This window comes from Oncorhynchus clarkii, chromosome 5 (genome assembly GCF_045791955.1).
Source record: "Oncorhynchus clarkii lewisi isolate Uvic-CL-2024 chromosome 5, UVic_Ocla_1.0, whole genome shotgun sequence".
Lineage (NCBI taxonomy): Eukaryota > Metazoa > Chordata > Actinopteri > Salmoniformes > Salmonidae > Oncorhynchus > Oncorhynchus clarkii.
In genome coordinates this window covers 69,709,406-69,723,268 of record NC_092151.1, presented here as the reverse complement: position 1 = coordinate 69,723,268, position 13,863 = coordinate 69,709,406, and the positions used below count along the sequence as shown (strand labels likewise).

At 40.6% G+C, this 13,863-nt stretch overlaps 2 protein-coding genes across 5 annotated transcripts in view; one reads left to right on the top strand and one right to left on the bottom strand.

The window, feature by feature from the left end:
* Positions 1-5,384, top strand: part of LOC139409295 (TBL1X/Y related 1a) — a 29,850-nt gene extending 24,466 nt beyond the window's left edge. For all 4 annotated transcript variants that reach the window (XM_071154219.1, XM_071154220.1, XM_071154218.1 and 1 more), the window contains 10 exons: positions 251-392; positions 718-781; positions 861-958; positions 1,111-1,171; positions 1,379-1,500; positions 1,637-1,711; positions 2,033-2,160; positions 2,466-2,631; positions 2,865-2,966; positions 3,098-5,384. In XM_071154219.1, the coding sequence (XP_071010320.1) occupies positions 251-392; positions 718-781; positions 861-958; positions 1,111-1,171; positions 1,379-1,500; positions 1,637-1,711; positions 2,033-2,160; positions 2,466-2,631; positions 2,865-2,966; positions 3,098-3,124 (985 nt within the window). In that variant the 3' untranslated portion in view covers positions 3,125-5,384. The remainder of the gene's footprint in view (positions 1-250; positions 393-717; positions 782-860; positions 959-1,110; positions 1,172-1,378; positions 1,501-1,636; positions 1,712-2,032; positions 2,161-2,465; positions 2,632-2,864; positions 2,967-3,097) is intronic.
* A 727-nt stretch (positions 5,385-6,111) lies between these two features.
* The window catches only part of LOC139409744 (uncharacterized), a 100,201-nt gene continuing 92,449 nt past the window's right edge, over positions 6,112-13,863 (bottom strand). Inside the window, exons 14-18 of the mRNA XM_071155131.1 lie at positions 7,953-8,067; positions 7,207-7,309; positions 6,910-6,979; positions 6,582-6,685; positions 6,112-6,506 (exon numbers count right to left, since the gene is read on the bottom strand). Of these exons, the coding sequence (XP_071011232.1) occupies positions 6,332-6,506; positions 6,582-6,685; positions 6,910-6,979; positions 7,207-7,309; positions 7,953-8,067 (567 nt within the window). The 3' untranslated portion in view covers positions 6,112-6,331. The remainder of the gene's footprint in view (positions 6,507-6,581; positions 6,686-6,909; positions 6,980-7,206; positions 7,310-7,952; positions 8,068-13,863) is intronic.

Sequence of the window (13,863 nt, the reverse complement as noted above, 5' to 3'; positions counted from 1 at the left end):
CTGGTTAGAGTTGCAAAATTATGGTAACTTTCCCCAAAACCCCAGGTATTCCAGAAATCCTGGTTGTAGGATCTGGATTTCCTGATTCCATGAATCTGCCAACCGGGATGTCTGGAAAACCTGGAAATTATGGGAAAGTTTTGCAACCCTAATTGAACGAATGAGTGACCCATGACCTTTCTGTGTTGCTATTTTGTTGTATTGTAATTGCTCTGGGCTGTGCTAACTGTCCCTCCCCTCCCTGGTGCAGGTCTGGGGACTCAACGGCGCGGATCTGGAACCTGAGTGAGAACAGCACCAGCAGCTCCACGCAGCTTGTACTGAGGCACTGCATACGGGAGGGAGGCCAGGATGTCCCCAGCAACAAAGACGTTACATCATTAGACTGGAATGTGAGTCAGAGGTCTACACACACACACAAGCCTGCTCCATGTTGACCCCTCACAAATCCCATAACTTTATTTCCACATTTATGTCCACTGCTCCTGTTCTGAATGCTGTTACCAGGAGCCACTTCAAACTGCTTTTATGTTTCAAAGCTTTGATCATTTTTAATTACCACAATTATTTTGAGGTGTAATACTGTTTTGTTGTACTGTAGGCTTGTCATCCTGGCAAGGGAAGTTTCATTGAGCAGAATCATGTGCTGAACAATATGTATTCTCTTTCATTCCATTTAACTTAATGTATATGTATTATACCTCTTCCCCCTGACAGAGTGAGGGAACTTTACTAGCAACCGGCTCATATGATGGATTTGCCAGGATCTGGACAAAGGATGGTGGGTTGCCACTTTTACCTCCTTTTTCAACTTAACATGTTGTCAGTTTCCTCTCTAATATATATGATTTGAACCCTAGGTAATCTTGCCAGTACCCTGGGTCAACACAAAGGTCCCATTTTTGCATTGAAATGGAACAAGAAAGGAAACTTCATTCTTAGTGCAGGAGTAGATAAGGTAAGAACCCAACTTTTTTTGTTATGAGCTAAAGACATGAAATGCTATGAAGGCTCATTCACCTCTTCTGGTATTCAGGACTAAAAGAACATTCTGTTATTCTCAGGCGTGTTCTAATTGAGATGTTTTTCTTTGTGTGTTTCTCCCTCCAGACTACAATCATATGGGATGCTCACACAGGAGAAGCCAAGCAGCAGTTCCCGTTCCATTCAGGTGCACTGAATTATCCAATGGCTTCTTTCCTGACTCTTCATTAACCCTTACTAGACATGTATCGGTACATACTTACATGAATATATACAGTAAGGGTATTTTTGTGCCGACTCATTCTTAGTTTCTGTCAAGCACAGAAAGAAAGAAGTAGAGTTCTATGTTGTTTATTCATTGTTTTCTTCCGCTCCTCTTGTTGTGACTCCATAGCGCCTGCTCTGGATGTGGACTGGCAGAGCAACAACACGTTTGCCTCCTGCAGTACAGACATGTGCATCCATGTGTGTAAACTTGGCCAGGACAGGCCCATCAAAACATTCCAAGGACACACGGTAAGTCAGCCCAATTACCCCACAGCGTTACACTGCTCCTGCAGCCATCATAGAAGTACTATGCCATAGCCATTTTGTCCAGTTTTCTATGGGTCAGAGGCATTGCCTCCTCTGTCTGTGTTCCCCTCCGCTCCAGAATGAAGTAAATGCAATCAAATGGGATCCAACCGGTAACCTGCTGGCCTCTTGCTCAGACGACATGACGCTGAAGGTAAGTTATGAATGACAACTGTCTAGCTACGTCCAGCACTCTTACACTTAAGTATTGTCTACGTTGTTGATTACTGTCCCTGTTAAATAAATTATATAAATACATGTGCACTGTAATGGTTTGCTCTGGATTATTTATCAGAAATTCAAATAATTCATGTTTTGTATATATTTCTCTATACATTTCTTCATTGTGAATTGTCAACCTTTGACAAATTGTCAACCTGAAAAATAAACCAAGTATAAAACCAACCAAACATTCTTATCTATCTGAACATTCAGCGTTTTGGATATTCACCATCACGTAATTTTACCATGCTAGATCTGGAGTATGAAACAGGACACATGTGTTCATGACCTGCAAGCTCACAGCAAAGAGATCTACACCATCAAATGGAGCCCCACTGGTCCTGGAACCAACAACCCCAATGCCAATCTCATGCTTGCCAGGTACTGAAACAGAAGCACTGCTGCGCCCTCTATGTGGGCATCCATTAGTTTGGATGTGAAAGCAGCATTACTGGCTGTGATAACAGCGGTGTGGCCCTGTTAGAGGGTAATAGACTGATGACTACACTGTTTCTGGGCCAGCCACAATGTCTTTGTGCCCTGAACCAAAACTCTTCACCTGAATTGCCCCAGTTTTCATGCTTCTGAATTGGGGCTTTGTGTTTGAAGTGAGCTATGACTATGAACTAAGTATTTATTCTGGGGAGGAGGCAGATCGATGAGTATTTTTCCTGTGTTCCCTGCAGTGCATCCTTTGATTCGACGGTGCGGCTGTGGGATGTGGACCGAGGCATCTGCATTCACACGCTAACCAAACACCAGGAGCCTGTCTACAGTGTGGCATTCAGCCCCGACGGCAGGCATCTGGCCAGTGGCTCCTTTGACAAGTGTGTTCACATCTGGAACACGCAGGTACAGTCCCGACACTGTCTTGCTATCTACCTTGCACGGAGTGGAGAACTGTTAGTGATATTAGCTTCCTGTGTTGTTATGCAGTTAGTTGCTTAGGTCAGTGGTAGTGCTTATTTTGGAGACTTTATTTAGGCTTTCGAATGGATTTAAATCTAAGAAAGCTATGGTATAGCCTTTGGCTTGTGGTTGTTGATCTGAAACGATAACACTGTCTTTCCCTTTCCATTCCACAGACTGGTGCTTTAGTCCATAGTTACAGGGGGACAGGGGGAATCTTTGAAGTTTGCTGGAATGCAGCAGGTGACAAAGTGGGAGCAAGTGCATCAGATGGATCTGTGAGTACACATTTTTTAGCATTTTCATATACTTCATTAAAAAAAAGTCACCAAAAAAGTAAAGGGTTTATCACTCTGAGATATACAGGTCATAATAATATATATATTAAAAAGCCTCTCTTGTTTTTCAGGTTTGTGTATTAGATCTGCGGAAGTAACACTCCTTGTTGGAAGCCATGGACCGACAGTGAATGTGTACATAGCCAAAATAACTGTCCCTGCCCCATGTACTGCTAGTCCCTCTGAACCATGGCCGGCCACTACAGACCAGAAACAAGCACCCCAACCTCTACACAACAGATTCAGGAGCAAGGACACAATCTGTGCAGCAAATCCTTCCAGAGACATTAAAGGGACACAGACAAAAAAACAAAAAAAAGATCCGTATATGTACCAACATTTCAAAGCTATTTTGCTTTTTGATCTTTAAACCATCCTCATCAAGACAAAAAAAATATTTTAAACTTTGTTGGTAGTTCAGTCTCTGTGTACAGACATATTGGCTTTCCCGTCCTGCGGCAGGCAGTTAGGTTTTAAAAAATGATTTCAATGTTTAAGTTAATATTTTGGGGGGGTCACAGCTGCATGAAGTGGAGGAGTCCTCTTTTTATACACACTCACAAAACAGTTCTTGAAAAAAATAGTCTTTGGTAGTGTGCGCTTTGTGGTTCAAAACAATATGGGGACTTGTTTTTACTGTTGACATCTAAATGCAGTAGTTTTAATTTCTTTCCTCTACAGGAGACATTGATTCTCCTGACCTTAATATTATTACAAATTAACATTGGGTGCACATGAAAGAAGAGGCATTGCACAGCTGGATGCTTTAAAACCATTTTTATGGTTGGTTTGTGCACCATTGATGGAGCTAGAAAAACGTTCCATGATTACCCCTGGACAAAGCTGTACTGCTGTTGTTATCATGTGGAAACATCCAGTATTGGATCGCTTAAAGAAGAGAAGCAGACGAGTCAGTAATGACTGTTCCCTCCCTCCAGTGTGAATGGTTGGACCTTTCACCAGAGTGCTTCCACTGGGCAAACTGAGGCCCCTTTTACAACATATAGCAAAAAGGGAAGACTTGCTTTAAGTTTTGTATTCTTCTAATGAAAACTTAGCTGATAATGTGATTCTCTCAGATGTTTTTCCAGATACATTTCATATTGCTGATGTATCATCTGTCACAACAAAACTTCCATTAAGCTTTTACTCAAAGTGGTTTTACATGTTGATTAGGCAAAGTTATCACTCAAGTCCCATAGACCATTTCCCAAACTAGATATTGACTGAGGTTATTTGGATCACAAACAAGCAATGCTGTTTTCAGAGGAAAAATGTCATCTTAAAGCAAGTCTGGGTGTTGGGCTAGGAATCAGAAATCACATGGAGTGACATGCACCATATCAATTATTTTTGCGCTGCTCAATATTTAAAAAAGTTAACTGAATTTGAAGCATAACCATTTAAAGACATGCGACAGACACTGTGTGGTATCTTTTCAAATCATTGTGAGAAGAGAATTCCCCTGCTGGACAGTAATCAATCGATAGTTAAATCTTTTTTGTTTGACTTTCAACAATCTTAATTTGAAATGGGACGCATCTGAATATTCACCGGTTACAGTCTAGATATCCTGTTAAATGTAGTGTGTTTGTTTTTTTCAACAAAGAAAGCCAGTCTGATTTTACAGATGGCAGAATGAGGTTTTGGCTTGATGGAAATGTGAGGATCCATGGCCAGGATCCCTTGTTCCCCTGGTTTAAGACTTATGTTAGCGGTTTATTTTTTGGGATATCACTACACATATAGGGGCAGATGCATGGGCCCATATGAAACCTACTCCTGGTCTCAAAAAGCACTTTCAATTGAAACATTGAGGATGTTTATTATTAGAGTAGGTTTAATCAGGGTCTGTGCAACCATCCCATAAATGTGCATTTTATACAGAGTGTAGTCCTTTTAGATCTGTAAAAACTGTCTACTCTAAGTAGATTGTACCATCTGGACACTATTTATTATACAGTCTATGACAGTGGAAGGTTATTTTAGGTTTTCTTTAATGATAAATCTGCTGTCCTAGTGTCTGCTTTGCCCTTCATTTTCACTACCTGAATTCTAATCATATTCTTATGTGTATGTCCTCTGGACATTTTGTACTCTTTTAAAACTTTTGTAATTCATATTTCTTTGTAGCCTAAAGGAGTAAAATGTAAGATTATTGGAGATAATCAAGTACAGTATGTTCCAGTTTAATGATTTTTTTTGGTTCCACATTGCATCATGAGTGCCCACGCCCCACCCTTGGTTTCTCGAGTCAAAATGTGTTTTTGCAGATTGCATTGATCTGTTGTAATTTGAACCAGATCTGAAAAAAAAGTCCAGAATAAAATATATTTTGATATTAATATATCATTTTTTATTGGATTTTCCCCTTGTTTATCTGTTTATTCTAAACATGTTCAGCTAGTTACATACATATGAAAGCATTTGTAGGGAAAGAAGCTGTAGGCAACTTTCAATAGTGAGATCCCAGACATCATGCTGTGGCATCATACCAGTTATTGGCTGTTTTGATGACGCACCAGTCTGTACATTTAATGTCTAAACTAAAATTATTGTGTATATTCTCTGGTTGCGCTGTTAAACAATGCATATATTGAGCTGTAAAGACTCCCTAATAGCATGACTGCTGATAATTCAATACAGCCCTCTGAAAACAATTACATGAAAATGAAACATAGACCTAGATTCAATTCAGATCAAGTGTTAACCTGCGATTACAGACACCCACATAGCGGATGTTTAGGCGATGTCGAAGGTGGAACTGCGTTTGAGCCATCAAATCGGTGAGCAGCTGCTCTTCCATCATTGTCACAAAGCCACACACGCCCAAATCTCTAGAAGTTCAGAATAAGAAAGTAGGCTATATAGAAATAATTTCGCTCAAATTGAAAATAATGAAACTAAATAATAATCTTAATCAAGGTGTAGACTACATCCCACATTGCAGTGTTCAAACTTGTAAAAAAGGCTGCATGGAATTTCTGTTATAGCAACTTCGTGCAGCCAATGGCAATGTCCACTTTAGGTGTAATGCCTGGAGTCACTTTTGGATTTGACAGCTAACGCAGTTCCATATCTGCCACCGCCAAAACAACCGCTATGCAGATGTTGACCAACACGGATCTGATTGAATCGAGCCCTTACAGTACATGAAATAGTTGACCGTAGGAGACATCCCTGATGCTGTTAATGTTCAAGAGGAAGCTGCATGACGTCCATGAATGAGCAAATGAACACAGCATTGTTATCACCACCACACGGCTCCCAGGCTTGCGGCTACCATCCATTGTTCACAGTAGTGCTCAGCTCAGAGAATAGTTGGTGAGGAGAGGTTGGGAGGAGTGCTGTAAATTGTGCTCTGCTATCTCTACGATGCTCTGGATAACATCGTAGGCCACAGCAAACAGGAAGTAAATAGGCAGGGTCCAGTGGAGTTGGAAGACCCGCTGGCCCACGGGCAGAGGCACAGTCAGGTGTCTGGGAGGAGAGGAAGAGATGAGAACCTGTAGGAACTAGTTCTCTGTATCACTGATAAACCAGTAGGCTACTCACTGAAATCCCTCTGATCTGGAGGCTCGCAGCATCACAAAGATGAACAACCCAACTTCAGTGTTCAAAGAGAAAGACACCACTTTGTCCAACATCACCACAAATCCCTAGTTAAAGGGTACACATAAATATAGCTTGCTGTATTATCCTTATGTTCCTACATACCATAATAACTGGTTTGGATACTTGATTATCATAGCTCATTGGAATAATTTGAAACAGCAATCAAGCACAAATTCCTACTCTAGCCTAGATCCAGTTAGAAATGAAGTGATAGGAACAGGTGACTCATTTTATTTTGCTGTAGCAGGAGGAAGAATGAGGCACTTACCCTTGGATCACACAACGAGACAATAAAAATGATTCCAAATGCAAGCAGAGATATGAGCCCATTGGCAAGACTGTCAAGGAGAAAAGACAACATGGATTGTTTGGTTAATATCATGAAATACTTAATTAGTCAAAGTAAGCATCCTGAATGCTTCATAACCTTTTCTATTACAGGGACAGATAAGTATAATATTTGTATGGGAGTGGTAATGGTCAGCGAATGAGAAAGCAAATGGCCTGTGAAATCATCTTGTGACAGGAGGAATTCAAAACCAGATGGAGAAGTAGAATTGTATACCCTCTTGAACTGCATCTGTGGAAGCTCTGTGGTAATGTCCTCTCCCAGACTTTAGACATCCATTCCAACTTGGTGTTCCAGTGTGAGTTCACAAGGCCATCAACTGAAACAAAACAACCAAACACAGTCAATATACCTACACGGCTTCTTAAAGCTGTAGATTTATACAATTGTACATGTAAATACATGCAATTGGTATTTTTCATGATTCATATCATTCTGATTATTTTGATCACTCCTGACTGGAAGAAAAGAGAGATAATGATGCCACATTAATGAAAGGCATAATTGTGTTACCATGAAACGTGATTTATTGCAGATATTTTGAAAATAGAGATGTTATCCTGAATCATTTAAATGAGTTTCTCAGCCTGAGCCAACTAAACATAAGAAAATTATATTTTTTTGTATCTCTCTGAAGATTAATTTATCTTATTTTCCTAAATTTCAGGCCTAAAAAAACAAAAAACAAGTCCTTCTATTTAGCCATAAATAACTATATATTAACATGAATTTTATAACCCCTTTACACAGATAAAACTGATTACCGGGGAACAACCGACTAGCAGAGAGATTGGTCACACACAGTACATCGTATATGAGGCTAGACCTTAATAGACATTGGTGTGGGTGAGGGGTTTGCATGTCTCGAACTCATGCTATCAAAAATGCATTCCCCCCTCTTCAGAGAACATTGCCATGCATAGAGAACAGCAAGGATAGAGATGTATTGAGAGGGAACATACTTGTGTGCTTCATGGCAGATCCCATCACCAGAAAGGACACTGTTATACTGATGGCAATAAAAATCTGGATCAGCTCTGCCACCCACGAGTAGTGACGGTACTTCAGACTGATTATCTGTAGAGTGACAACATGACATGTGGTTAGTGTTCTGTAACCTATAGGCATCTATCTAAATCATCCATTCAAAATGGATTGATGTTGGATATTGACACAAAGAGAATAAAAAGGAAATGACATTATGATCTGTCATTATTTTGTACTGGCTCTCACAATCCAAACACATATTCAAGTCCACACTAAAGACACACCTTTTCACACAGGCTTACCTGGATTCTCTGTTGTCTTAGCTTTTATTCTCTGTCTAGTTCATTTAGTTAAGTCTGTCATCATGTGTAGTGTTCTCCCTGGTCAGTCTGTCATGATGTTTAGTGTAGTGTTCTCCCTGGTTAGTCTGTCATGATGTTTAGTGTAGTGTTCTCCCTGGTCAGTCTGTCATGATGTTTAGTGTAGTGTTCTCCCTGGTCAGTCTGTCATGATGTTTAGTGTAGTGTTCTCCCTGGTTAGTCTGTCATGATGTTTAGTGTAGTGTTCTCCCTGGTCAGTCTGTCATGATGTTTAGTGTAGTGTTCTCCCTGGTCAGTCTGTCATGATGTTTAGTGTAGTGTTCTCCCTGGTCAGTCTGTCATGATGTTTAGTGTAGTGTTCTCCCTGGTCAGTCTGTCATGATGTTTAGTGTAGTGTTCTCCCTGGTCAGTCTGTCATGATGTTTAGTGTAGTGTTCTCCCTGGTTAGTCTGTCATGATGTTTAGTGTAGTGTTCTCCCTGGTCAGTCTGTCATGATGTTTAGTGTAGTGTTCTCCCTGGTCAGTCTGTCATGATGTTTAGTGTAGTGTTCTCCCTGGTCAGTCTGTCATGATGTTTAGTGTAGTGTTCTCCCTGGTCAGTCTGTCATGATGTTTAGTGTAGTGTTCTCCCTGGTCAGTCTGTCATGATGTTTAGTGTAGTGTTCTCCCTGGTCAGTCTGTCATGATGTTTAGTGTAGTGTTCTCCCTGGTTAGTCTGTCATCATGTTTAGTGTTCTCCCTGGTCAGTCTGTCATCATGTGTAGTGTTCTCCCTGGTCAGTCTGTCATGATGTTTAGTGTAGTGTTCTCCCTGGTTAGTCTGTCATGATGTTTAGTGTAGTGTTCTCCCTGGTCAGTCTGTCATGGTGTTTAGTGTAGTGTTCTCCCTGGTCAGTCTGTCATGATGTTTAGTGTAGTGTTCTCCCTGGTCAGTCTGTCATGATGTTTAGTGTAGTGTTCTCCCTGGTCAGTCTGTCATGATGTTTAGTGTAGTGTTCTCCCTGGTCAGTCTGTCATGATGTTTAGTGTAGTGTTCTCCCTGGTCAGTCTGTCATGATGTTTAGTGTAGTGTTCTCCCTGGTTAGTCTGTCATCATGTTTAGTGTAGTGTTCTCCCTGGTCAGTCTGTCATGATGTTTAGTGTTCTCCCTGGTCAGTCTGTCATGATGTTTAGTGTAGTGTTCTCCCTGGTTAGTCTGTCATGATGTTTAGTGTAGTGTTCTCCCTGGTCAGTCTGTCATCATATGTAGTGTTCTCCCTGGTCAGTCTGTCATCATGTGTAGTGTTCTCCCTGGTCAGTCTGTCATGATGTTTAGTGTAGTGTTCTCCCTGGTCAGTCTGTCATGATGTTTAGTGTAGTGTTCTCCCTGGTCAGTCTGTCATGATGTTTAGTGTAGTGTTCTCCCTGGTTAGTCTGTCATCATGTTTAGTGTTCTCCCTGGTTAGTCTGTCATCATGTTTAGTGTTCTTCCTGATTAGTCTGTCATCATGTTTAGTGTTCTCCCTGGTTAGTCTGTCATCATGTTTAGTGTTCTCCCTGGTTAGTCTGTCATCATGTTTAGTGTTCTCCCTGGTCAGTTTGTCATCATGTTTAGTGTTCTCCCTGGTCAGCCTGTCATCATGGTCAGTCTGTCATCATATGTAGTGTTCTCCCTGGTCAGTCTGTCATCATGTGTAGTGTTCTCCCTGGTCAGTCTGTCATGATGTTTAGTGTAGTGTTCTCCCTGGTCAGTCTGTCATGATGTTTAGTGTAGTGTTCTCCCTGGTCAGTCTGTCATGATGTTTAGTGTAGTGTTCTTCCTGGTCAGTCTGTCATGATGTTTAGTGTAGTGTTCTCCCTGGTTAGTCTGTCATGATGTTTAGTGTTCTCCCTGGTCAGTCTGTCATCATGTTTAGTGTTCTCCCTGGTCAGTCTGTCATGATGTTTAGTGTAGTGTTCTCCCTGGTCAGTCTGTCATGATGTTTAGTGTAGTGTTCTCCCTGGTTAGTCTGTCATGATGTTTAGTGTAGTGTTCTCCCTGGTTAGTCTGTCATCATGTGTAGTGTTCTCCCTGGTCAGTCTGTCATCATGTTTAGTGTTCTCCCTGGTCAGTCTGTCATCATGTTTAGTGTTCTCCCTGCTCAGTTTGTCATCATGTTTAGTGTTCTCCCTGGTTAGTCTGTCATCATGTTTAGTGTTCTCCCTGCTCAGTTTGTCATCATGTTTAGTGTTCTCCCTGGTCAGCCTGTCATCATGGTCAGTCTGTCATCATGTTTAGTGTTGTCCCTGGTCAGTTTGTCATCATGTTTAGTGTTCTCCCTGGTCAATCTGTCATCATGTTTAGTGTTCTCCCTGGTCAGTTTGTCATCATGTTTAGTGTTCTCCCTGCTCAGTTTGTCATCATGTTTAGTGTTCTCCCTGGTCAGTTTGTCATCATGTTTAGTGTTCTCCCTGGTCAGTTTGTCATCATGTTTAGTGTTCTCCCTGGTCAGTCTGTCATCATGTTTAGTGTTCTCCCTGGTCAGTTTGTCATCATGTTTAGTGTTCTCCCTGGTCAGTCTGTCATCATGTGTAGTGTTCTCCCTGGTCAGTCTGTCATCATGTTTAGTGTTCTCCCTGGTCAATCTGTCATCATGTTTAGTGTTCTCCCTGGTCAGTCTGTCATCATGTTTAGTGAACTTTAATATAGCTATTCATTTTAATGTGTGATTGTATTGCATTTTATCCTGCTGATTATCTTATGTATGTAAAGTAACTTTGGTTGTCTTGAAAAGCGCTTAAAATAAAATGACAATGTTTCAACATCATAGGAGTTTGTCTTCTGGAATGGTGTCTAATTCAGAGTTTGAATATGTAATTTGCAGACTAGAAACATAACAAAAACATCCCTTTTTAGACCTAGCAAGTGATGTACACATTTGTTGTTCAGCAAGCACGCTTCAATGATCAACAAAATGTCAGTAACACCAAGAGGACTTTGGAGTATAATTCTACTCTAAATCTAACCCCAGCAAATCAAAAACACCCAGTCAAGCTACATATTATGCACAGTTAATAGGTGAGATGGATGAGGATTCTGTTTACTCATTTTTATGTGTGAAACATATATACATATATTACCAGTTTAATTTGTTATTGTACATATATGCACGTGCATACAGAAGATATTCTAAAGAAACAACATGCAATTTGAACCAAGCACCACTAGATGACACTATAGATGTTCATGAAGAAATCTACAGGTAACTGCCAAAATAAAGGAAACACTTAAGCAAACGAGGGATACAAAGTATATTGAAAACAGGTGCTTTCACACAGGTGTGGTTCCTGAGTTAATCAAGCAATTAACATCCCATCATGCTTAGGGTCGTGTATAAAAATGCCCAGTTGGCTACCATGGCAAGAAGAAGAGATCTCAGTGACTTTGAAAGAGGGATCTCAAAGAAGCCTAGTGCGTGTGTCCGTCACACCCCCCCACCCACCAGATCTCAACCCAATTGAACACTTATGGGAGATTCTTGAGCAGAGCCTGAGACAGCATTTTCTACCACTGGCAACAGAACACCAAATGATGGAATTTCTCATGGAAAAATGGTGTTGCATCTCTCAAATAGAGTTCCAGACACTTGAAGAATCTATGCCATGGTGTATTGAAGCTGTTCTGGCTCGTGGTGGCCCAATGCCCTATTTAGACACTATGTTGGTGTTTCCTTTATTTTGGCAGTTAGCTGTATAATACTGTACATATGAAATTACATCTGAAAAATTGTATGTTCAATAATGTCAAAATCACAGGTTGATTCCACAGACAATACTCCCCTAATCCAAATCCCTGAGAAGTGGTGATATGATAAGGACCTTACAGTGCAGGCCTCAACCCCTACCCATCCTATATGATCTGGCGTTCCACATCAGCTAGCAAGCATTTGTTGTCATGAATCTTGCCCTGGAGGCAGCTCTGCAAAGTTGTCACTTGCTGGTACATCTACAAAGTAATAAAATCTGATTTTAACCACACTGCTAACCCTAATCCCTAACCTAATCTTAATAAAAAGCTCATTTTTGTTTTCATAAATTTTTTAAATATAGACAATTTTGTCTTTGCAAATGATCAAATTGTATTTGTCACATGCTTTGTAAACAATAGGTGTAGACTAACAGTGAAATGCTTACTGATGGGCCCTTCCCAACAATACAGAGAGAAAAAAGATAAATAATAGAAAAATAATAACACAAGGAATTAATACATAATGAGTAACAATGGCTATATACACAGGGTACCAGTACTGAGTCAATGTGCAGGGGTACGAGGTAATTGAGGTAGATATGTACATATAGATGGGGATAGTGTGACTAGGCAACAGAATATATAATAAACAGCAACATGTTAGTGCAAAAAGGGTCAATGCAGATAGTCCGGTTTCCTATAGAGCTCCACATTAGAGGTGTTACAGTCGAATATATTGATAAAAGTCACCTTGTCTCGGAGAGATTGACACGGTTATCAAAATGTCATGCCAGGGTAAGCCTACACAAAACACAGCCCTTATTATAGGTGTTTCTAAAATGAATGGATGGTGGAAAACGATTGGAACCATTTCCATGTTTGACCGCTAGATTTTATGGGTATTATGACTCATACTGTGGTACTCTATACAGTAGGTTAACTATTTAACTAACTATTTAGCAGCTGGTACATCTAGCGGAAATCGCTCAGTTCTGCCTCCAAGGCAAGATTCATGACAATAAACATCAACCTGTCATCAGCTAGCGCTTTCTGCCTCCAAGGCAAGATTCATGACAATAAACATCAACCTGTCATCAGCTAGCGCTTACTGCTATCTTTAAAATGGCAGTAGTACTTGGACTAGAATAAGAATAAGGTTAATATTCAAAGCCAGTCTGCTCTTCCTTCACCTTGCCCTGGATAAAACAGAGCAGAGAGCTGCGGGCCACAATGAGCCACTCTTCACATCTACTCCAAGGTGACGTTTGAAAGGCCACGCTTCACTTCAGGGACACATTGTGTTATAGCATTACAGGCTAAAACAGAAAGTGTGTTTGGGCAATAAGGAACAGCTCTGATCTTTAGAAGCAGCCCTCCAGGCACTGAGCAGAATGAGTTGAAAGACAGGGTTCTGGGTTTCTGAAAATATCTATAACAATAATAGTAATGCAGGTTTTCTTCCTCCCTCTCTCCCACCATGATGCGTACTGTACATTTGTATACAGGATGTATGCTTAAGAGGCATAGAGTAACAATTTCAGTAGGTTTGATCAGTTGATCTGCAAAGTATTATGATTTCAATCATTTAGAGCATCAGTGCCCATACGTTTACATACCAAAACATTTACATACCAAAACATGGTATGACGTCTTGTCCATATTTGATGTAATTTCCTGGCATTGTGGAGGGTGGAAGAGAGAATGTCGCAAGGTAGTAGGTTTATGTCCCATCATAAAACCATGCAAGGACTTCTGACCAATACAGTACAATAAAGTACAGTACATTTGATCATCTAAAGAAGCTCAAAAGAGACCATACACAACATGGCCTGTTCTTAGCCTTTTCTTCAATGTTGTGATT